Raw genomic sequence first — 26,251 nt, 5'->3', positions numbered from 1 at the left:
TGCGTATTACTAAAGTTGAAGAAATCCAGTAGTGTTAGGGGGCATTCACACGGAGTAACGCCGGGCGTGTATCACAGCCGTACACGCCGGCGTTACGGCAGACTGCCAAACACTTCCCCATTCACTTCAATGGGAGCGCTCGTAACAGCGGCATTTACGAGCGCTCCCATTGAAGTGAATGGGAAATGTTCGGCAGTCTGCCGTAACACCGGCGTTACTCTGTGTGAATGCCCCCTTAAGGCGTATTCACACTATAGGGCATTCTTAATACAATGAAAGTCTAAGGGGGAATTCACACGTCCATTTTTTACCAGTGAATTCTTTTCTATTTATTTTAGGTGTCCCCATAAGGTCATAGTAGACCTTTGGGGGTCATTTTAACAGTAGTTATATTGATGGGGGGCTGATTTCTCCTGTAACTGGGGCGTGATACATATAGACCAATGTTACAGGAGGAATAAAGCCTCTAGCCCATGACCGCTCAGCTAATCTGTATCCTCACGATCCCGCAGCTTACAGTCTCTTATCCCCGGTGGATGACATCACTGCCGGGCCAGAGGGGATCCACATCATGGCGGCTCCCATAGCCGTGTATATAGAGCTCATTGAGTGCTGTGTACACAGTGATCAGGAAAGCAGGGTTGGTAATATACCATCCCTGCCTTCTCTATAGGAGCTCCAGCTGTAGTTACCATCTGGAGTTAGCCTGCTCCCCAGTTCTGTTCTGCTTAACACTGCAAGGACGTATGGGTACGTTGTCCACCACAAATTCCTAATTTTATGACATGTGAACAGGGCCTTAAAATTGTTTGTCCAGCTAAAAATATTGAAAACATATCCTAAGAATAGCTCATCAATAACAGATTAGTGAGAGTCCAAGACCCAGCACCCCTCACGATCAGCTGCAGATATACAGAGAATGAACCAAGAAGCAAAAAACACCATGTGGCCAGAGCTAGGAATTGCAGATGAGCTTCCATTTATTTGAACAGGCTATAAGTTGTAGTGACTCAGTTCAGCCACTACACAGAGAACGGAGCTGTCTGCTTATGGCTCCATTCTGTTTGACTGATCAGTAGGGGGCCTCAGTTGTCAAACCCCCAACCAATCTGATATTTAGGATAGATCCGTTTTAGCCCACAATATCATTTAAGAGAATTACTAGAATTACTGTCATCCTAATGTTGACTCAATTGGAGGTGAAATAAGACATAACCATGTCAGGCTGTGACAGTCAGCAGCGAGGTTGCTGTAATCTTGGACAACCCCTTCTTATCTTGGGTGGAATCTCAGGTAATACACTTGCAGTATGTGTATATTACGGCATTGTTTAGGTGGTTAGTAACCGGTATGTATAGAATGTGGCCTTCAGAAACTTGCACTGTTGGTTCTAGTTTCATCTCCCGTCTCGGTAGGATTTTATTAGGCAGGTTATGTTACCTTTGGATGTCGCACAAAATATCTCTGGTCATGACTGTAAGGAACACAGACGATCTGCTGTCTCCTATTCTGAAGCTGTGACACTACAACAATTATACTCCATCATATAAAAGGGTTTTATTAGATCTTAATTTCCGATACGTCTCTCCTCGGATACCCTGAAGCTCAATGTCTCATTCTAATTGACCAGGACATCTATACCAGACCTGTATTTTAGTGCCGGAACTTGTTGAGCTCTCATGACTTCCGAGACCAACCACCGGCCTCATTAGTCGCAGATGAGAAACTGATGATGACGTCATTCAGGCCGAGTCTTCTCATTGCAGCTCAACACTATTCACTTTAATGAAACGGAGCTGCAACACTAGACAACCATATCACAGTTTCTAGAAGAAAGCTGCCATGTTTATCAAATTCTCGATGACCATAAACATGTACTGTAGATTTAGACTTCCTGCAATTTGACCAACATCCTGATGTCAGAAAATGGTCATGTGATTAAAGCATAACGCCAAATATACAAGTATTTTTCATAAATGAATAGAACAAGTGAATATAAGAAACTTTGTAATATATCTTATTAAGGAAATCTGTTTCCTTCTCCACTTATTAGGCTTCTCCTGCTCTTCACCTTCACTCAGTCTGTTTGTTTACAATGAATCTGTCTGTATCCATATCTCACACAGAAGTCTATGGAAGGGGGAGGCTCTTAACCGGCTCTGAGACTCTCTCAGAGTCATAGTGTTACCTTGATACTGCAGAAGAGCTCTCCTCAGTTATATGCATGTCTTTTCCCCTCTCCATAGACTTCAGTGTAAAAAGTAACTCAGTATGACAAGTGCCGAAGTAAACATTTCTTTAATAAGATATGTTATAAAGTTGGGATTTTTTTAAATATTTGCCTGTAAAAGTGGTTTTATTACTGGAGGTACACAGAATTTTTTTTGAAAATGATTTTCATGCACAGATACCAGTTATGGGAATTGTACACAATGGGCACATTAAGGAGGTTCCACCTGTAGCAGTCCTTAAATAACTCAGTAATTTGGATTTTGGTTTGGTATAGAGTTGCCATCATCTCAAACCCATTTAAAGGGATTCTACCACTAAAACACATTTTTTTCTAGTTAACACGTCGGAATAGCCTTTAGAAAGGCTATTCGTCTCCTACCTTTAGAAGTGCTCTCCGCCGCGCCGTTCAAAATACCGGTTTGTACCGGTATGCTAATGAGTTCTCTCGCAACGATGGGGGTGTCCCCATTGCAGCTTGAAAACCGACCGCAGCGCCGCCTCTATGGTCTTGCGTATCCTCCCCTTGCTTCTTCAGCGTCCTGTCGCACGCCTGCGCAGTACGCTCTGTTCGGCGAAGATTGCCGAACGTACTGCGCATGCGCGAAATTGCAGTGCCCGCACTATGGATGGGACCGCAATTTCGCGCATGCGCAGTACGTTCGGCAATCTTCGCCGAACAGAGCGTACTGCGCAGGCGTGCGACAGGACGCTGAAGAAGCAAGGGGAGGATACGCAAGACCATAGAGGCGGCGCTGCGGTCGGTTTTCGAGCTGCAATGGGGACGCCCCCATCGCTGCGAGAGAACTCATTAGCATACCAGTACAAACCGGTATTTTGAACGAACGGCGCGGCGGAGAGCACTTCTAAAGGTAGGAGACGAATAGCCTTTCTGAAGGCTATTCCGACGTGTTAACTAGAAAAAAATGTGTTTTAGTGGTAGAATCCCTTTAAGAACTTTGAAATTTTTTATCAAAAATTTATTTCGGTGGAAAACCTTTGAACGTCAAGCATGAAGAAGTCAACACACACAAGAGATGCAAAGCAAATTCACTTTTTTATTTATTAAAGGACACATTGCCTTCTATTGCTGAGGGGGTGACCTCTTCCTGTGGAATTGATCGTTACTTAAAATCCCTGTCTAAAGTTCAAGTGCTCCAATACATTCTTTTTTATTTCGAACAGTAGAAAAAAAATTAAAACAAAAAAAAAAAAGCCAAAATGTAATAATGACCTAAAACGGTACAGAACTGCTTGCACCTATAAACACATGTAATGCAAATTACCTTTGCTTTGTTCAAGGTAGAAAAAAAAAATACCCAATTAAATTAGCAAATTTATTTTTGATTTTTTTTTCAACACCTTACCCTTTAAGGTCATTAATATATTTTGATTAAGGTCTATATAGAAAAAAAATTGTAGAAGTAGTTTTGTAACCGCTACTGTATAAAAAAAAAAAATGGCGGTTAATTTTGGTATCTTGGACCAAGTGTGAACACTAGACGTCTTGAATCGACTATTTCGTCTTATATTTCCTGTAGAACTTGAAGCTCTTTTCATCAAATATAGAACATACACCTGCACCAGAATCACGGCAGACAGATTGTAAGGTATAGAATGCCCTTCTGAAAAATTCATTTCAAAATAGAGATGCTCTTATTTCCAGAACTGTAAAAGCCTTAGAAATGCAAAAATATCTGTCTTTTTTTTTTTTTTTTAATTTATTTTAATTTTTTTTTTTATATATAAATGTTTCCTTGAAACTCCTCTGCTGTCTCCTCTAACGTATAGCAGCCTAGTATGTGCGACGTGCGCAAAAGTAAACAAATTGTACTCGCTGAGACAAACACACCCCGCAAAAAGTGAGGTTATATAATTATGAAACTAGCTTAAAATAGCAGTCCCCCCCCCCATTCTCTTTGTATTTACTGAGCAAAAAATATATATTTAGGCACTCGTTGTCAGCACTTGTAGATACAATTTTCCCTCCCTCCCCATAGGAAACCTGTTGAGTACATTCACATCTATTTAGCTTTGTACGTATAGCCCCACATACTAGGCCGCGCAGCAAATACAGCCAAGTAGAAACAACTTTTTTTTTTAATGCTCAGTCTTTATCTTGTCCATTTCATTAACTAAACAGGTAACTAGGCCGCAACTCTTTCCACTGGGCTCCTTGAAGGAGAGCAATGGCAACAGAAGGCACGCTTCTACCAGGGAGGACGCTTTATCCTACAGAGGCAATGAGATTCAGTTGTTCTCGATTTGTTCCAGATCCAGGTCCTCACAATCGATAGGATATTCAGTGCCCTCAGTGCTCTCACAGTCACTTAGGTCTTCCTCGCTTTCGCTCACGGCTGCCTCCCTTGACAAGTTGAGGAGTGGGGCTTCTCCATTCATGGTCTCCTTGATGGGGCTTGACCCAGGAGTGATGATATTCATATGGTCATTGGAATCGCAGGGGGAGGAGACGATGGTCTTGAGGTGGGGATCTTCTTCATCTTCATAGTCCAAAGAGCACAGGCTTTTAGAAGTCTGAAAATACAAAAGAAATCGCCATGAATACAAACGTGCTTCCAAACCACAAGTATGGTTATAGCTTCAAGGATTACTGATCCCTACGGTTCTACATGTTCAGTTCATGCGGGATTGTACCCTTAAATCCAGGTACAATACACCTAATACCTGGCCTAGTTACCAAAGTCAAAAGTTGAATGGGTTTAGAGGTTGGCAACCATTTTTTTTTTCTAAATTAGAAATTCAGAGCAATGGTCATGTCCCTTCCCTTATTTCTCAAGATTTTTCACACAAAATACAGCAGAGGTTGACAATGAGAACAGTTTATTAATATCAACTGTTTCCATGCGATTAGATTTTTGACGGAATTGGCCAATTCGACCAACGAGCGGCCAGCTTTCTAACGAAGGCGAGTAGTCTATAGTTTGACAAAAATAGATCGACCATACTAGAAATTTTCAGCAGGCTGTTGGCCAAAAACATCTAGATCAGCCAACTTGTGCAGGCCTAACTCCTAAACTTAGCCTCCTTTCCCCATCGATAGGGAAATATACCGTAGATGTCAATATTGATGTAGGGATATCGTACGAATAACCCCATCGTCAATCAGCCACATGACGGTCGTCCGAAATCGACAGTTTATGGCCAGCCTTAGTGGTGGGCAACCTGTTCAGCTGCCCCTGCCGGTGATGGCACCACCCATGGCCTGGTAGCCTACAAATTATATTTAGCAGTATTATTTAGACATGGCATAGATGACTATGTATGGAGCTGTTATTTGGTCATGTGTGCTGGTCTAACTTTAGCACTTTTAGGTGGCTCTACCACTTCTATACCGTTTGGTGGTGCCATTGTGTAGCATCCTTATTGAGGCATCTATTTGGAAGAGTTAATTGTCCAATTTGGACATACTGCGTTGCGTTTGTAATAAGACACAGCACGTTATGGTTATTCATGCACTGTAAGATGGTTGAAGGCACCAACAGAAGGTCCCATTCATCTGGATATTATATTAATAATAGGGATTTTAGCTAGTAAAGGTAAAAAGGACATTCATCTACTTATAAGGCCCCATATCGGGGGCACCACAGGTCTCCCCTGCCCAATGTTGAATCCTATAGAAGGACATTTAGGTTGGTATTTATTCTTCTCACATGGAGCCAGTAGCTGTGACCCGCAGCGGTCTCCTGAAAGGCTTTTACTGCTATTTCAGCCTAAATTAGCTTATACCGTTTACACTGAAGACAGGATTAATTAATTCCAAAATTATTTCTAACCGACTTCTATTTCATGTGCTGCCAGAACTGCTGAAACGGCGGAGCTTTTCAAGGGGATTATGTAAAGCGTAAAAGAAAAATCACTTGCCGGCCAACTCAGTACATAAAACCTGATTTAGTATTTGCACAAGTGCTCCTGAACTTAAAGAGGGGTGTGAGCAATTTTTACATTGAATAGAGAGTATTAAGTTCAGTACACAGCCCCCATTTTGCCCGCTGCCCACTTTAGTCAGATATTAATGCGTACGTTAATCATGCGTAGGTGTCTTGTATGGATGTAAAATGGAAAGTGATGACATATTGGTACAAAAATGTTCTCCCACTCACTTGAAGGTCACTTAGGCCCACCTTAAACATTTCACAATGATGTTTTCAAAGTGAGACAAGTCTCCGAAAGAATGAAAAAGTTTCTTCGATATCTAACATATGACCCATTCCACTTATAACTGTATCGGAAGCAGTAATAGTACTCAGGAGTGAATTATACTTGGTACTGTATCTAAGAAGTCAAACTATGGGTGCCATTTACACGACAAGATATGTGAGGACCACCACAGGTCCAACTTTCCAACTTAACGTTCTGGTAGTAAAGAAAGTCCATTCCAAACCACCAATGGTTAGATCACAGATATGAAGATACTACAGAAGACCATCTGTTACATGAGACACTCGCTCATCTTTCGAGTTCGAGGTGTATGGAACACCTTCCGGGACAACCTGTGTACTCTGTACTGTCATCTGCCCCCAGACTATTGTCAACATCAGGCCATGTATGAACAGCATTGTTGTCTCCGATTTTGCAAACTCCTTTTTGTGATGCGGCCAAAAGTAAATAATCCGGTGTGCTTAATCCACCCTTAACTAGGTACATCGTGAGACCGAGAGCTGACATTACTATCGCTCTACCTGTTCTATCCTGAAAAATGTAGATAACAGGTGGAGAGCCATATTGGCAGCAAACCATTTTATTTTTTTAAGATTGTAATACACATATTAAGACATTATTGGAACAAATCCTTCTAAACATGAAAACTAAACAAACCGGGCATGCACCAACAAGAACGCAACGTAACTAATATAAAGTAGAGGAGGCCAAACTAAACACACAAGGGCATTATGTACTGGGAAACACACAGCTTAAATGGCATAGTCTTGGATAAGTCTGTCTCTGACATGTTCGGGTATGATAGATGTGAATTATTAAAGGTGGTCATAGGCTTCATTTCTCCATACTTCTGCTCCTCCTTCCCTCTCACAGCATGCAGTCTCAGATCCAGTAAAAACTGCCGTTGCAGCCCCCTCTTCCCCCTCTCTTTTTGGCAAAAATTCCCCTAATTTATAACTGAACGCAATAACCACTTCAGCACTAACACCCCAATTGTCAGATAACACAGCACAAATACTTTATAACAGGAAAGAATTTCATTGAACAAAAAAAAAATCTTTGCAATGAGTATAATGTCATACTGGGTGTGGCAGTAAAGTCTCGGCTTATTTCATTTGCGTTATCAGTGACTATCAACACCGCCGGCCATGTCGCACAGTGTATTTTTTGCATCCATTCTTCAGGTCCCACTAGACTAAACTCCAAGTCCATTGTCAAGCAAAACTTCCTGAAGCTTGAGAAAAGCATTCTTTACAAGTCATCAAGATGATGAACTTTTTGTCTAAGAACGAGGCCAGCAGACTGTACTCAAAATAAACACAGTCCGCACCAGGTCTACAAAGCAGAAGAGATCCTGGGACTGTATTCAGCCGAGGGAGAACTGTACAGTCTCTACTGCAATGGCAAGACGAGGCATGACGGACTGAAGACCTGCAGGCATGGAATTGGCATATTGCTCTTCGACAGCCAAACAGCACTATCAGAAGGCCAGGATTGCATTCTTCATCGTGACAGCGAATTACAAGTGCATCTACTGTTGGCTGTTTGGTGGAATGTCTAGGTTAAAGTGCAAGTCAGAAAGGATAAATTAGATTTGCTATATTTTTGCAAAGCCAGCTGTTGTGACTACTCAAAGGAAATGACTCTGTTCTAGAGAACTGTGAAGGTCGGCCAAGCATGTACACACTTATTCACTGCTTTAATCTGAAGGTATTAAAGGGTTTGTCTGCTTTGGACAATCACTATATTTTAGTAGGATCCCTTGACCCTGCACAGATCTGATGTATTCTGCAAGAAAACATGGCGGTCTCTCTATAAGATCCCACCAGTGCCACCACAGGAGACATTAAGCATTACACAGTGTCCATCCTATTCAAGAGGTTGTCCATGTAATGCAGGTGGTGTTTTTTGTAGACACTCTGGGTCAAGAAATTAGGACCCCGAGCAGACAAACCCACTCTTACCTCAGTATTCCCAAGGAACATGGGAAGAATATGCAAATCTGACTTCCATGATGTAATTAGGAAGCCCGTGCCTCAAGTATGCACACCATTACATCATGGAAGTCAGATTTGCATATTCTTCCCATGTTCCTTTGCAGTGGAGCACTCATGGCTTAAAAGACTCCACACACCTATATGGTGGTCTCTCCCTATGGAGTGACAATATCCCCTCAACTCAGTATTTCCAAGTAAGTTATATGAAAATGGGTTTCCTAAATTAGACAATTGGAATGAAGACCCTTGTAAGAGTGTGAATATGGTCATTTGGCGCCTTAAAATTCTAACTTCTACTCCCGAATACTACTAGATGGACTACAGAACTTTGAAAGTTACGAGATACTTATATCCACAAATATAAAAAGATGGAGAGACCTATAACTAGATAGACATGAGAATGATTGACACGATAGACCTAAGACTCATAGACACAATGGATAGGAAACCAATAGTAAGGAAGAAAAAACTTAATAGGTATGGGCACAATGGATATATACTTGAAAATAATTCTATGACTTCCAGTGCTCTGACAAATCTATACACACATGCCATTAAAACAAAAAATAAATCCAGTTTCTGTTCAAAAAACTTCTAAATTCTTGGCCCTTTTTGATAACGGCCAAATTGTCGGTAAAAGCCGTCGGCAACATTTTATGTTAACGACTAAATTAAATGACCAAAAAAAAAGAGACAGAAGCTCATTCTGGGTTCATCAAGTCTGATGGTATTGTCTGAAAAGAAAAAAAAAACTAAAGCCTGCACATACAAAAAACCTCCAGATGGAAGGAGTCCAAACTTTCCTGCACACAAAAAAGTTCTTTGCTTCTATGGAAGTAAGCAAAAAAAAAAAAAAAAAAGCAGAGGCATCTAATGAGACGTCTTTTCTTGTGCGAACCCCCGAAGCTCTCACCCCGGAGCCTTTCATTTGCTGCTACACATAGAAGTGGTACAGAGCACAGAGGCTCACTTCATTAAATGCCATTTTGGGCCTAATTTCACATTGTGATCTCCTCCTCTGCCGTTTCTAAAGGCTACAGAGCAGCAGATGCTCGACGTGGATGCCACCTCCAGAAGCGGTTTCATTCAATGTTCCGAAAAGAAAGAGGCTTCAAGCTTTCATTCAGAGCTAAGTACCCCCAGTGTGTTTGTTCCTGTCAGAGCACAAAGTGCTGGCTTGTCTACAGATCACTTTTGATTCCTGATTATCATCTCCGAGACTGGCCCTTAGTGCTATCGGCTTTCGGGTTTTTTTTTTTTTTTTTAACCAAAGCCTGCTGGAATTTGAACTCTAAATGGGTATCCTCCTAGGCAACAATAGATAAAAAGGAGGCCTTTGACTGTTCATGCGTTGACGGAAAGAATGGGACCGAGCCCATCCTAGAAGAGCCCTGTCAAGCTCTGCACACTCCGCATTTCGGCATGTCCTAGTCGCAAAATAGCCACGCATTCAACATGGACAGTGTCTACTTGGCCATTCAAGACAAAAAAAAAAAAGGAAGGGGGGAGAATTCCTTAGGTTGTTCAGAAGCCACATGTTCAGCCGGTGAATGGATAAGCTTGCTAAACCACTAAAGAGCACCAGGGGCCCCCAAGCTTTGAGCCCTGGAGGGATTTATGGTCGTATTCTCTATGCAAAGAATGGAAAATAAACATTAACACTTAGACCCACGCTCCGTATAGTTATTGGCACATGCCATCTGTGTTCCAGTTTGACGGGCTTTGTCTAAGGCGGCAGGAACACGCCATACTTTCCCCCCTTAGGCTGACATCCCTGTTCAGCAGGGGTAATGGTGCAGATATAACCATGAACTTCATTTACAGAAGCTCACGGCCATAAACTAATATGCATCTCAATACTTATCAAACACATTGATTGCCCCATTGGAAGTACTATTAAGTTGTCCCGAGTCGAAAAAAAAAGACAAGACAATGTCATCGAAGTGGGGACTTCTGAAAAACTTTTGTCGAATTTAGACAATTAACTGAATAGTTTAGGATGTTTTTGAAATCTGGAAGGGCAACCATGTGGCCAAGTTTCGTGAAGATAAAGTCATGGTTAGGTGACCCGTACGGTATTGTGGTCAAAGTCTTGAACTTCACCTTTAGACTGCTCATCCCCAAAGCTCTTGATGACCCTATATGTATCCTATAGAGGCATCATTCATTTAAATGGTCAGGATGTAATACAAAATTACCCCTGCAGGGGAGCTGTAAGGTCAGAATCAGTTTCTACCATCATTCTAATGGGAATTTCAAAGCTAATTCAACGGATGGTTGAGCTAGCTTCCAACTAAAGAAGTTTTGTAATGGTGTGGTGAACCCTTTAACACAGATGTCAGAGACTCTATATTAGGGTTTCCCAACCTTTTGGAAAAAAAATACTAGGGGTACACAAATTATTATTTTTTTAAAAAAAATGCTGCATAAAGCCATGCAATCTTCCCAACTTGTGGCATCCCCGTTGGGAATCGCATCTCTATATTGATAGCCTTCGGGATGGGGGTCCAACACTCGGCGATAGTAAGGCACGGCCACTAGACAGTGTATCGATCAGTCTGCTTCTGGCTCCATAGACTATGCACATATCATATGATAGGAGAGGGTGGACAGTGTGCTGCAGAACCCCTTTAAAACATTAGTATCAAAGGCTAAAGTTGACTATCGGCATTGGATAGTTTTGGGGGGAATCCTAATGTCTGTAGGATCTTGTAGCTCCTTATTTAGGCCTGATTTTATTAGAATTACAGATTGGATAATTTAGCCATTTCTTTGCTCAGTCTTACCTTTTTCCCCTTTGAAAAGCTGCATTAGAGGTGTCTAAAAGCTCGGTAATTCCAAGAACCCAATGGAAAGTCCAGTTTGGCAAATATTTAATTCTGACAGTTTCGTGAATATTCTTCAACACCCATGCAAAAATTATACACGAGAAAAATTTATTTTCCGATGAATGACACTTTTTCCCCCTGTAGAATGGAACGCGCCAAGTTTCCCCCTCATTAAACCCATAGATATTTTGTAACAAGCACACTCTGTCAGGCCACACTACTTTTCTATAGGGGATGTGACAAGTGCCGGCAGCTGCTAGATCAGGCACTTTGCTGCACAAGGGATGAGATGAAAGGACAGCTGCCGTCCAGGGATGGGGCGCCCCCGAAGTTCGCCAAATTAACTCTTCAAACTCACATTGATATTCTGCTCTTGGCGGGAGACCCAACATTGGTGGCCTCCTCAGCATGACAAGAGGGCAATGAATGCGGCGGCGGCAGGTCTTTTCAATCCTGCCCAAAGTATCACTTTGAATACTTGAATACTAATTAAAAAGGAGGCGAACAAAGCAGAAAACGGAAAGTAGACGAATGAGAATTGGTATTAAGCTGCAAAAAAAGTACATTGTTCATAAAAATAGGTCAAATTTTATACTGAAGTTTGAAGGACTTAAAAAGAATCTCCATCCACAACTGCAAAGAGTTCAAAATTTACTCCAGCTGCAAACCTCAAAAATATAAGCAATGAGTCAAGAACTTATATTCAGTCATGGCGTGTGGTATACGCCAGATATAGTTCTAACCTCTTGTATATGACTTTTACAGTCAATGACGCTTCATAGAAATGCATAGCTTGTGTTCTTCCCTCCTAGATTTGTCCAGCTTTATGTACTAATATCTTCGCCATCGTGTTCCAAAAAGTTTTGCAACTTTTTTTTGTATGTACTTTGTGATGTTACCTTGCCACATAGGATTATCTACTGAGAGTAAATGGAAACCACCTTATTCTTACAGAAGTGCAACCATCTAGACTTTGTTCTGCTTGCTTATAAAGGTGTTGCCAGAGATTTTTGGGAAAAATTGTTCAGGGATTTTTTTAAAAAAATTGCTCTAAAGCAGGTGATGAATAAAATAAAATAACCAATTCTGTCTCCAATGGAACACCGTTGCTATGATCGCCCCCTGGCCCAACAGTAATACGGTCACATGCATCATTCATGTGACCATTGCGACCCATCACTGGCATCCATGTACAGCATGTGATGGTGAGGCCAATGGCGGGATGCAGCAGTCATGTGACCATTGTGACCCATCAGTGGCGAGGTATCCATGTACAGCATGTGATGGTGAGGCCGATGGCGGGATGCAGCAATCATCTGAAGGATGTACATGACTACTTTGTTACAAGACTGGTGGGGAGCACAACAAACAGACCTTGAAAATGGTGGTAGGTTAATAAGAACAGGGATGGACACTGGGTTTTCCGAAAGGAGCGTAGGAGTATAATTCCCTCTTAGTACCCCCTACAGTATAATGCTCTCCTTAGTGACCCCACACAATATATTGTCCCCTTAGGGCCCCATACTGTGTCAATACCCACTGCTCTTAGGACTCGCATCTCCTTTGATCTTAGTCCTGACGCACACTATGTCAGAGTAATATTGGTGTGTAACAGAAGTAGGGAGTCCTAAGAGAGGAGTACTTATCATCGTATTCACTCCTCAGGCAGGTAACCTATGAGCGCCCCCATCAGTCCATCATTAATGTAATCATTTTTATCCACAGGTCAGCATCGGCTCATTGGTTAGCAGTGGGGTTGCCAGTCTCCAGTTAATGATGAAAGGGGTCAGCAAAGGCCGGTTTTAATTGTTAAACCACCCCCCTGTGGACGCCCCTGAATAATATCAAAAACTCTGAAAATATCTTCATCGTGCAGACACCAAGCTAAATAATAACTCCTTAGGAGACCAAGTTGAAGGAGACAATTATCTTCTGAACACATGCAACTATAGGAAGCGTCCATAAGCCTGCCCACACTTGAGATGGCATAGCTTGGCTTGCGATCAAGGCAGAAAATAGGTCGACATATATAGAAGGGAAGCTTGTACTCTTGATAATCAGGGGACGGAGAGTAATCTCAATGTGCAAGCAACGTACAAAAGAAGCTCTGGTATAGTGTATGTGAAACCTAAGACTATACAAAATGCAAAAACCGTACAGTTTTACCTCCTCTAGAGATATGGATTTTGCAACGTCTGGCAGTTCGTGCACAAGGCGCAGGGATTACATCTCGGTTGTAATCAGACTCATTTCCTGCAATGCAACTTGCACAGGCCTCATAAAACGATATGCAGATAACACGTGTCACAGGCAGCACTGCACGAGCTCAGCACAGCCGCCTCTCCTAAAGAGTTTACTACTTACCCTAAATGAGCAAGTAGATTCTGGGAACCTATAATAAAATATTATGTTTTTATTTCCCCTTCGCTACGTGTTAGAAGTCCGCCACCGACGCATCCCTCTAAATTGAGCTCCGGGTAATAAAAACACAGGCCGCCCTGTCAATATAATACTAGGCTCGGAGGTGTTCCTGTCAGGATGTCTTGTTATGGTCACTGTTATGGCAACGGGTTTTCCTTCCAAGGTCTCCAGCGAGAGATCCTGTGACTGACATCTTGCTTCATCTGGTCGCTAATGCTTGTTATTACTATAGCGTTTCTGTTTAGTCATGATAAATTAAATAGAAGGCTGTCAAGGCTGTGAAACTGGAGCGGGCAAAGTTCTCGTGGAGGAGCTGGGCGGCATCCATCTGCTAAGACAGCGACACCTTCTCATCTTCCATGTGTCTTACAGCTGGGATCAGACCCTTCTAAGAAGGTGCATCAATTAGCTCTTGCAGGGAAAGACAATATCCCCTCCATCTATGGCCCTATGGCACCATGTCAAGGTACCATAACACAGGTACCTTGAAAATTACAGGGGATGGTGCCCAAAGTACAAAGGAGGAATCCACCAAATTGGCCAGATGGACCTGAGCTTGATAAGCTCCCTCCCCATAGCTTCTTAATCTTTCACCGCAATAAGGAAAAGCATGAATCTAGCTGACCCCGCCCATGAGGAGTCAAGCTGAACTTAAGTCGTAATGGATCCCATAATAGTCATCTGATCTGACTAGGGTATGATGTGGGCCAAAACTGAATATAGGTAGCCAATTTCCACAAGCAACAGACATAAGGTTTAGCTTAAAACTCACAAAAATAGGCGCTTAAATGCCCATCGTTGATAGCGACGCTTCAGTATCTAATCCTATATCCAAAAGAAGCAGTATTATACCGTATTATTGGTCGATTTTTAACATCCATTTTCCATCAGTATGTTACATATTCTTCATCCATTTTCTGGCCGTTTAACATAAAAAAAAAAAGTTATGAATTTTTTTATTTTTAATTTATACCCAACCCACTGAACATCCATCAGACTGATACATTAGCCTAAAAATGGATGTTAAAATGGTCCCATAGACTTTTACTGAGTTAGTCAGGGGAGAACAACAGGCAAAAGGGGACATATCCTACTTTTTGATGGACATAATTCACGGTACATTAAAAAACAATGTATGTAACCCAATGACTTCTATTGTTCTAAAAACAAACGTGTGACAGACATTACAAAGGGTCCATCACATGCATTTTTCACTATTGTGGCTCAGTCCTTGTTCGAGGGTTAAGGGCTGTGTCTCAACATAGTTAAATTTGTGCATCTGAAACATCTTCTCTGCCGGGATCCATCCTGTTTATCATTATACAATCAGAAATTTGTGACATCTGTCATATATTTTTGGAAAATGTGATGTCATCAGTTCTGTGCTAACTCAACGGCAATGCTTCAAGCCCTCCCCCATATGCAAAACCTCAGCATATGGCAATCTGGGCCAACATATGGGTCTCCAGTCTCTACACTACAACTGTGCGTCCCAGGTCCAGCTGCAAAGCACAAGTACACGAGTGGAAAGCATGCAGGAGGTAAAGCTACGGTAGTTATGCACATATTGGTTGATATGTTTTTGGAATCTGACTCTGCTAAGCAAAGAAGGGGTTAATTTTTTACACTTGACTTTAGCCACATCCAGCAGGTCTCCCATTGTTCGCCTATTCAGAGGCAAGTGACAGACACCGACTAAACTTAGAACCTTTCTTCAAAAACAAGGGGGGAAAGACTGGAAGTCCATGTTTCCAGCTTAGATACAATGCAACGGCAGACAGCAGACTGTGCATGTCAGAGATCAGGAAACGACGGGTGAGGCAACTGTCCATGCCAACAAAGTGTCAACGGTGTCCATTGCATTTAACCCCTTCCTATAGAAAATAACACAATGACATGAATTATCAAAAAAAAAAGTTACATAATCACTGTAATATCAGGGTAGACACCCAGGCTTGAAACGCGTTAGTTATGCGGAGAATGCTGCCCTTTTGCTATCCAGGTGCTATTTAAGGAAATTCCTAGAGATTTGTTTGAGTAGATTGAAATAGTGTTGGCGATTATGTGGGGTAACTTGGCACGGAACCACGCGCACCGTACTGAAAAGCTGTCTAGACAGAAATCTACCGTGATTAATGAATTTGGCAAAATGTACAAAGATGGCAAACATAGATCAAATGCAAACTAGGCTCAGCCCTTCACCCCCCAGCTTTTAAGAAAGCAGAAAGTGTGAGACGCCAACACAAGTTCATTGCTTAAAGGGCGTTTCCACCATAAATCAAAAATTCACCTGTAAATACAAGTCCCTAATCCATGATATTATTTAAGATAAATCCATTCCATAGTGGTTTGCGAAAAAGTTGAGCATCATAAACATCCAATATGGAGGCCATTACTGCATACCCAGGTTCTCATTCCGATGCCACAACATGACAAAAGGATGTCTCATGGCACAAAAATGTGACCACTGCTATAGGATTTGCAATGGCAGCCATGTTGGTTTTTGCAAACTTTTTGCAAAAACACAGAATTGACTCAAGGACCAACTTTTTATTTCTAGTTTTCGAGAAGTTCTAGGCAAAGCCAACATTTACTGGATAATGGTTGAAACGTTGGACTTTATGGCACTTCTAGAATGGACTCATTGTTTGTGCTCGACAGGCTGGAGCATGCGGAACAAAACGATGGAAAATCACAAGATTGCCCGAGCCAGCAATCTCATTTGTTTATCACAGGCCGAAATAGATAGAGATACAAGGACACAGCGGAGGGAGGGGACACTTAACACTGTAGTTGTCGATGAGAAATTCAAGATGCTGCACCAAGAAAAGTAGGGACGGTCAAGAAAGCAGCAGCTGGGTTGAGCAAGTCTAGAGCATGATCTGATCTAGTAACTTGAAGAAAGCCAACTCAGATCTTTGACTTTCTAACAGTTCATAAACGTTAAAGGGGTTAGATGCAAGAGGTACACAGACCCCAGTCAACTATAGGTTCCGGCATGTCAAAAAGTGGAATTCCAATTTTAGATAATGTGTCAAAAGAAAATTGGTTTCTGTTAGTGGAGACCCTCAACATTTCCAAAAATCAAGGTTATGTACAGCTTACAGGGCCTGTTCAAGCCTGTCTTTGGATATATAACGATAACATGCCATGAGGTGGAGTTCCAAATTTAGTGAAGGGTTTCAAAGTAGTTACTCAGAGTCCGTAATCCCCAGCCTGTATGAGCTGTAGTAATAGCAGACACGATGGAAGGTTGGGTGACAGTATGAATCACCTTAAGATGGACATCAATCTTGTTGCATAGACGTCATGACTGTCAAAGGGAAAAAATGGTGGCCAAGAATAAGTACTAGTGGTTTACGGCAGGTGCCGTGAGGGACAACTGTAAGTACCTGTCTACACAAAGTTCTACTAACACAATTATATTGTAGTTGAATATGGAGATTTGGTGATTGGTCAAGAATCATCCAGTATAGGTGAAGATGAAAAATTGTTGACCTGACCAGGGAATTACGGTGATGACCTTAACATTTTTCTGATCAGGATTGGAAGGACCAAACTCCTATGAACAAGAAGTACTTGAGGGTCTAAGAAAGGACCTGAATCTTACCAAGTGTTATCATTGGGTGCCTGTAGTTTAAACATGTTGTCCACAAGTAACTTATGGTAGGACTTTTTGACTTATCAAGCTAAAGATTGCATATAGAGATGTGAGATTCCTTAGCTTTCCCTCTTGGCATGAGATCATGAGATAAGTGGCTTGAGGTGACCTACTTTGACCAAAAAAAATGTAGTGCACCCAAAATTGTGCAAAACGTTTTTGTTCCTTTTCCTAAAGCTGGTGTTCGGACACAATTTGTCTCAAGTTACTGTATCTTGAGCCAAGAGCAAAGGTAAAGAAAGACGCTTCTTCTGTACGACGATCTTTGCTCAGCCACTTGGACAGTGAGTACCAGATGAAGGTGCAACATTCGGGAGTGAGGAATTTCGAGTTACTCAGCCTAATATTTATTCTGTTTTGCTCTGTGTATATAAAGTACAGGAAGAGGATGGTGCTATAAATCAGATTATATAATGAACGGAGAGGAAACTGGCCCCTAACACATCTGACTCACAATTTAGATATTTTTACAAAGCCTGTCAGCTTTCCAAAGCGAGAGCGATTCTGCTTTCCCAGCACAATCTTCCCCGATATGAAACGTGGGCATTTTACACACTGCACCTGGCTCTACCGTGACAAAGCCAGGCCAGGCCTACTACTCTTTCAGGGCAGAGACACTTAAAGGCCAAGAAGCAGAGTCATGTTACACCTGTCTGTGTATTCAAGACAAGCTCTGCAGTTCCAGGGCCAGATGAGGATTGCGTATGGCGGGTTCTCAGTAGAAAGACAGATCTGCGTGTCTTGGAGGTCAGAGGAGTGGAGGGATGAGGGCACGCCAGAAAATACTCTGGATGCGGTTCTGATATTTCACTGGGAGAGGGAGAACATAAACAGTTGTGTTTGGATTACAAACACACATTAACCCTGTGCACAGCAAGAATTCGATAGAGAATAGGCCTAAGTAGTCAACTCCCCTTCCACTACCATAGCAAATTAAAGGGCAACTCCAGTTAATACCGATATTAACAGAAATGGTACACTAAAGGCTCCAAAGAGAAATGAGCAACAGATTTCCAAAAATATATTTATCTATATACATTTTCTTTGCATTTCAACATCCTTCCCTTCAAAGTCTTGAGAAGAAGCACAACCTGTAGAGTAAAGACCCAAATGATGACATTTTTGGCCAAAGAAGAAAGGTTGTCACATCATAAACGTACTTAACCATTGTCTGAGAAAGACTAGAAAGAACTATAATATTGGGCCTTATGGGTAACAACCATGCTTTTTGAAGAATTTTTTAAAAAATTTCCCAGTTCAAGATTTTTTTTATGGCAATTTTTATCTAAAAATGGGTAGGGCTAGCTGACCTCGAGTGAGATCTGTAGCCTTCAACATCAACAGTCAGTTAAAGCGTTTTTCCATGGTGCCTAAAAAGAAACCCAAGAGGGCCGGGGTCACTGGTACCAAATGTGACCAACGAGGCTGGTTATTGGTCACCTGAGCCTCTGCCCTTCAATCCCAGTCAGTGCCGACACTGGAGGTAATGAGGGACACCATGGAAGACTGGGTATTCTCAAAAATCATTTAAGGCACTGTTCACACAAAGGTTTCCATGCACTTCAATGGACTCAGCATTTGTCAAAAGTGTCTCCCTTTGGCACATTGTGATTAGGTATCTGTCATTTTTTTTTTTCAGTCGGAGACAATGGCCAACATACCATATATACTCGAGTATAAGCCGACCCGAATATAAGCCGAGGCCCCTAATTTTACCACAAAAAACTGGGAACTTATTGACTCGAGTATAAGCCTAGGGGGGAAATGCAGCAGCTACTGGAAAATTTTCAAAAATTAAAATGGTCGGAGTTTTTGGGTGCAGTAGATGCTGGGTGCTGGGGAAGGGGAGGGGGTGTTTTGGTTGTCTGTCTGCCCTTTCCATGAGCTTGAGGACTGAGGTTTTTTCTTACCCCACTTGGAATTCAGCCTGGCTGAATATAGGGTATCTGCAGTGCTCCTATTAACCCCTTCCCGATGGAACAGGAGCACTGCAGATCCCCTATATTCAGTAGGCCGGGCACTGTCAGACACAGAGATACCTAATGTGTATATTTCACAGTCATTTTCTACTTTTATATGTATTCTAGGGAAAGGAGGGATTTACAACTTTTATTTACTTTATTTTTTTTATTATATTTTTTTTTTTAAAGCTTTTTTCCCCACTATTTTATGGGAGATTCTATACATTACTATTGCGGCTGGTCTATCGTAATAGTTAAAAAAAAAAAATTTTTTTTTTTTTTTGCTTGACTCGAGTATAAGCCGAGGAGGGCTTTTTCCGCACAAAAACTGTGCTGAAAAATTCGGCTTATACTCGAGTATATACGTTATATTACGTTATGTCTCTAAAATGGCACAGATAGGAGCCTTCCTTCATTGGTAAACATCAGGGGAATACTCCTCATCTATACCTCAAATGGAAACTAAAACAAGGTGTGAACAGAGACTTATATGGCCATTCTTTCACTAAGGTCGATAACATAAACCGTACATATATGCTACACCGAAACCTCATAAATTGGGCACGGTCAGCTGTAGGAAAATAATTCCAAGGCAATGTAGTTTATCATTTTTATGTTGTATAATAACAGGGCAATAATCTGAAAGGTCAAAGGAAATGGTTTGCGGAAACGTGCAATCTGGTGCCCTAGATCTCTCCTTACAACCAAGAAAGGTGTGTGTGTATACTGATCAAAGGGGAAGCCAGAGATTAAAACGCGGCAGCTGCTTCATTGAAGAGCAGGTGTGTTCACCGACAACTGTTAACCCTTTGAGTCTGAATATTCAGCAAACGGACATTTACCGGTCGCATAAAGCTAATTTTTTACGTAAAAATGCCATTCTGAAAAATACTAAAATTGAGACAATTATCAGGTATTCATTGCATAGGTGATAAATGGTAAATTGGTTGGGGGTTCCGACTACTAGGGGCACCACCGATCACTAGAAGAGGTTCGTCCTAGGCATTACACCTGCCTCTAGGATGGAGAATAGACCCCACCACTCTATTCAACGTTAATACTACTGACTAAAATGACTGGTTATTATCTGTGCCATGGACTTGGGAAGGAATGTTGGGGTGTATAGTTGATCGCCCTTGGTGGTGGTACCAGTGGTAGAACACCCACTAATGTAGCATTTATCATCTGGTCAGTAGATAAGTGATAACCGTATAAGAATGTAAACCAGTATTGTAAGCGGCCATTTTCTCGTGGCCTATGGGCATGCGCAGTCTGCTCTGCCCAAGGCCTAGAAGTTTGAAACTTAGAAGTCTTAAACAAGAAGACATTGCTGACGAAGATGGAGCCGACGCTGGAGAGTGTTCTCTCGCAGCATTGGAGACACCCCCAGTGCTGCGAGAGAACTCATTTGCATACTGACAAAAACCGGGATTTCAGGCGAACGGTGGCGCTGAGAAGACAACTAAAGGTAGGAGAAGAATAGCCTTTCTTAAGGCTATTCCGATGTGAAAAAAGCATTTGTATGATAAGATCCCTTTAAGGGAGTGAATATTTTTAAAAAACAAATAGTACATTCTTACTTCTGAAATAAAATGTAATTGTTTCAGAATTCAATTACTGTAAAAATTATTTTTAAGAAGCCTAACGAAAACAAAATTTCAGAGGGTGGCGCTATTTCATTGAACTCTATGGAATGTATTTCCTGTGACAGTGGTAAAAAGTGGTACTGCAAGTGTAAATGCCTATAAATGTTTTAATTGAAGATCTAAAGCTGTAGCGTACTATGCCTTCTTAAAGTATTGCTTAAGCCAAGAATGGACTCTCCGCACATCTGCACAACGTTATCGACAATATGTAGATGATTTAACATTGTGCAACACTAAATAGTTCAGTATTAAGAATTCCATAACCATGTAGAGTCCTATCTTACTTTATTTAGGCCCTGCGCTGAATGCAGCTCTGTACTATAACAGAACGCTACCTTATGAAGCTTGATTTAGTTCCATGCAAAACTTAAACTTCTCACCCCCTAAAGACAGTGTTTGGACTGTACTCGTCTTTACAAAAATACCACGACAAGGACTGTCTCTGTACTATAAACACAGACATTAGCTCTGTGAATGCATAAAAAGGAAATCTCACATGGTATGGGTCACGGACATTGCAGCATTTCCTCCATGGAATCTAAACACGAAGCTGATGCATGCAGAGAAGAATTAGGTAATGCTACAACAAAAAAAAGTAGTGGGCGTCCAACAGATCAGCTGCCAAAAAACCTCAAAAAACTTTATGGACCTGATTATCTTCACATTTGAGGGATGAATCACTATTGACCCTCATATGGCCTTGCTCAAATGGTACCACCACTCACGAATTTGCTTGTAGATGGAGAAATAGCAACCATTTGGACTTTGTGAGTGGCCTACTCATCTAGCGAAGGCCTGACAAGGGTAAGTAATACAGTACTATGATTCTAGAAAATATAATAGGTCAGATATGATCTTCAAGTCAGGGGTGCCCTACTAAAACATACCTGCAAAGGTTGAGGAACATCTACTGAGCATCCGGGGTGCCCTACTAAAACATACCTGCAAAGGTTGTGGAACATCTACTGAGCATCCGGGGTGCCCTACTAAAACATACCTGCAAAGGTTGTGGAACATCTACTGAGCATCCGGGGTGCCCTACTAAAACATACCTGCAAGGGTTGAGAAACATCTACTGAGCATCCGGGGTGCCCTACTAAAACATACCTGCAAAGGTTGAGGAACATCTACTGAGCATCCGGGGTGCCCTACTAAAACATACCTGCAAGGGTTGAGGAACATCTACTGAGCATCCGGGGTGCCCTACTAAAACATACCTGCAAGGGTTGAGAAACATCTACTGAGCATCCGGGGTGCCCTAATAAAACATACCTGCAAAGGTTGAGGAACATCTACTGAGCATCCGGGGTGCCCTACTAAAACATACCTGCAAGGGTTGAGGAACATCTACTGAGCATCCGGGGTGCCCTACTAAAACATACCAGCAAAGGTTGAGGAACATCTACTGAGCATCATCATAGCTCAAGGTGTAAGCTATTTTTTTTCACAATTTTTTAGTGCTCCCCTTCCAACATTAAAGATATGAAGTGCAACTTGCCAAGACGTGTCGTGCTCCAAACATGGGAACCATAAAGTCTACGAGCACGGGGCACCAATGTGAGAATACAACCTTCATGAAGAGTGTGAAACCTACCACCAAAATAATCTCATGTAGAAAACTGGTGGTGTCATCTACTCTAAGCGGAAACCGGTGGCTTTTAGGCCAAAGGTAGACTACCCCTTTAAAGAGACATTTTTTTCCCTTCTTTTGAGAACCTCGCGGGCGCTGCTATAGCAACCTGCTACTGTTTGTTCTACGCTAGTGTTTTGCAAATCAGAAATAAGAGGAAGTAAGGCTTAGTGGTTAGAACTCTCTGAGCCGGAGTGAGTTTACAGTCAAATAGTCTTTGGATTCAGATCTACATTCCCTTAAAGGGTGGCAGCCACTAAACAAATTGTGGTAAGAGTCAAGTTTCACTTAAAGTCCAATGCCCATTATCTGGGTGGCTGGTTCCAGCCAATACAGAAGTAATGAGATGGCATTGGACCTCACTTGTTCAGTTGGTGTCGTGGACTGTTTTGGGTAGAATTGGAAAAAAATTACTAACTTCGATATCAAAATTAAATTGATCATTAAATATATTATATTATTATTTATATTATTGGATGTCTTCAAAGAGTCTTGTTTGTACTCCTGTTTTTTTGTGGTCTGTTCTTCTCTTGAGTTACCACTATTACAGCTTTTTCCTGTCCAACCCTGTTTTTCAACTATTTATGAAGGTGTCTAAGCTGGAGTTGGGCTGTGGAAAATTAGAGGAGTGGAATTTGGTGATTTGGCCTATCGACTCCACGGCTTTGGCCAGGGGGGGTGGTAGATTCCAGTCCAGTGTACAGAATAGGTGTGGTAAACACAGATCTATATACTAGTTGAGTCAAATATTTACCAAGAGTTACAGTAGGAGCCACTAAAGTTCAATGCCTTTCCCAATAATGTGATGATTTGCAGTAAACCAGCATAAGAAAGATAACAATGACTCCACTATCAGAGCTATGCATATGCCGCCAAATGAAAGTCCACAGTCCTAGGGTTGGATTTTCCAAAGAAAATAAAAATAAATTACAGTGTAGCCAGATATGAAGAAATAAAGTGGTGGCCAATTGTGCAACCACTGCAAAGAAAGGCTTACAATTGTTTAGCAACTCTCTCCACTTCCACCAAGTCGGGCTAAACTATTTGATGAAGGAGAGGTCCAGAAATACTACATGGTGTTCATGATAGGCATCTTGGGTCTCCTTGTTAATGCAATGTAGGTCATCCTTAGGCTATACTACATATTTTTAGAAAGTATGTACCATGTATTGTCAAACAAAACATATAATCAACCAGAAACTCAGCCCAAGACACAATGGAAGGTCATGGAAAGAGGATAATTGTGATTATCACTACACCGTGTCACATCTATTGGTCACACTTCCATTAGTTTATCTATTTCATCAGTTTTTACACTTCAAAGCACAAGAACACCTCATTTACCTGTCAACTTCACAAAGAATCCAAAAAAGCATGAGACTGTAACCACTATACTCATATATACCAAGGTTCGGAATAAACTTAGAGCTGGTTAGGAAAGCTGCCCACCACCATATGGCCTAAAGTTAAAGCTCAACCATAGCAAAAACCTGCAAATTCAGATCAGTCTGTCAATGCAGGAAGTGAAGATGTGAGGTGGTGTATGCTATTGTCCTAACTAAGTCACCCATGGATTAATCTCTATAAGGCACAGTAGCTCCTATTACATTGGACATCCACATATCACATGAAAGATCTAAATTTCCCATGAAGTGGCTGCTACATGGAAACTATCAGGCCAAAAATGGCCCATGAAAAACAATGCCATTTCAGCTATCATTTTATGATAGGCGACACTAACCTACCGTATATACTCGAGTATAAGCCGAATTTTTCAGCACAGTTTTTGTGCTGAAGAAGCCCCCCTCGGCTTATACTCGAGTCAAGCAAAAAAAAAAAATGACCAGCCGCAATAGTATTGTATAGAATTTCCCATAAAATAGTGAAAAAAAAATATAATAAAAAAATAAAGTAAATAAATCCCTCCTTTCCCTAGAATACATAGAAAAGTAGAAAATGACTGTGAAACACACACACATTAGGTATCCCTGTGTCTGAGAGTGCCCGGCCTACTGAATATAGGGGATCTGCAGTGCTCCTGTTCTGTCGGGAAGGGGTTAATAGGAGCACTGCAGATCCCCTATAGTCAGCCAGGGTGAATTCCAAGTGGGGGGAAAAAAAACCTCAGTCCTCAAGCTCAGGGAAGGGGCAGACAGACAACCAACCCCCCTCTCCTTTCCCAGCAACTACTGCACCAAAAAACTCCATTTTAATTTTTGAAATTTTCCAGTAGCTGCTACATTCCCCCCCCCCTCGGCTTATACTCGAGTCAATAAGTTTTCCCAGTTTTTTTGTGGTAAAATTAGGGGCCTCGGCTTATATTCAGGTCGGCTTATACTCGAGTATATACGGTACCTTTCTGTTTGGGTTAAAATATAGGGTTTTGGAGATAGACTTCATTTAAAGAGGAGAAATTTTGCTGCCACTATTGTAGGATTCATACGACACTATAAAAAAACTATTGGGGCCTGCATCTGCAGATGAGCACAGCTGATAGACTTGTCACACAAGTATAGCGAGCTGCTGTCATATGTACAAGACCACAACGATATTGTCATCCTGAAAGTCATCTTCGGGCACTCAGTGAGGAAATGAGTCACAGCCCCTAAAAACAGAAGAACTTTATCTAGGCCTCTGCTCTATGGGTTTCTATTACAGAAGAGCAGGAAACACATTCAGAAATTATTTCTGTGATTGGAGAAGGAAAGCAGCGACATGGCGTGCCATAACGGGATATTCTATACAGTCCTTTCAATTCTGTGTTGCGCCTTCCCTCTATTGTTCCTCCTGGAAATGCATGGATAAGCTGATGGCTGATCATTAATGGGGCACGTCTTGACGCACACTACTTTTCCAAGAAGAATAAAAGAAGGGCGACACACTACAGAGTAGAAATGACAACAGCTTGACAAATGTATAAAACTAAAAATGGATTGCAAAGTCATGAGACCAGCCTAATGGTAAGAGGAGGTTTCACCCTCCATATCATCTGCTTTATGAGAGATATACTAGCGTGCAGATGTCTATATATATCCAACACAGGGTCAAAGATCTTTTACTATCCTGTAAAGTGCATGGTGTTCTCGTTTCATTGCAAAGTTTACACACACCTGCCACCTAAAAAAGGTGGGTTAGTGCATATGGACGTCATAGAGGGACGGCCCCACAAACCTCCATATTAGCCAGCTATGGACAATCCTGAATATTACATGCAAACATTCCGCTAACTACGAGGAGCTTGAGTCCTTATGCTTAGAAGTCCCTTATATACCGCCATATATTGCTTTACTACAGAGGAATTTATTACCAGAAGCCAGGTATCGAGGGAAGAAAGTCTCCATAACATGGCACAAACTGGATTTTTACACGTTCCACCCTGTTTATAGAAGGTCTTGAATTGTAAAATTTCCAAATGGCTATCCTCCATCTATGGGAAAGGCAAAGAAAATTTGTAGACGACACTTTTTGAAATACCTCCGCAATATGGTACCAATTGGAACATGCCAATTTTTTTGACCGATTCTATAGGAGTCCCCTAATTGTGTACATGAGGCCTTGAAGTGTGAAACTGAGATATGGCTATCCTCACCGTCTAAGCAACAAGTAGGGAAAACTAGTAGACAATAGTTTTCCAATACCTCCATACTATGGCACCTATTGGAACTTGCCACCATTGTTTTGATGAAGCCACTGGAGACG

The 26,251-nt window shown here is 41.6% G+C and overlaps 1 protein-coding gene across 4 annotated transcripts in view; it reads right to left on the bottom strand.

Moving 5' to 3' along the window:
• Window positions 1-3,269: 3,269 nt before the first annotated feature.
• Window positions 3,270-26,251, bottom strand: part of FAM53A (family with sequence similarity 53 member A) — a 57,938-nt gene continuing 34,956 nt past the window's right edge. For all 4 annotated transcript variants that reach the window (XM_075261134.1, XM_075261135.1, XM_075261133.1 and 1 more), the window contains one exon: window positions 3,270-4,764. In XM_075261134.1, coding sequence (XP_075117235.1) covers window positions 4,480-4,764 — 285 coding nt within the window. In that variant the 3' untranslated portion in view covers window positions 3,270-4,479. The remainder of the gene's footprint in view (window positions 4,765-26,251) is intronic.

This window comes from Leptodactylus fuscus, chromosome 1 (assembly GCF_031893055.1).
Source record: "Leptodactylus fuscus isolate aLepFus1 chromosome 1, aLepFus1.hap2, whole genome shotgun sequence".
NCBI classification, from domain to species: Eukaryota; Metazoa; Chordata; class Amphibia; order Anura; family Leptodactylidae; genus Leptodactylus; species Leptodactylus fuscus.
Note: the sequence above shows the minus strand (reverse complement) of the source record. Positions and strands in the feature narration are given on the sequence as shown.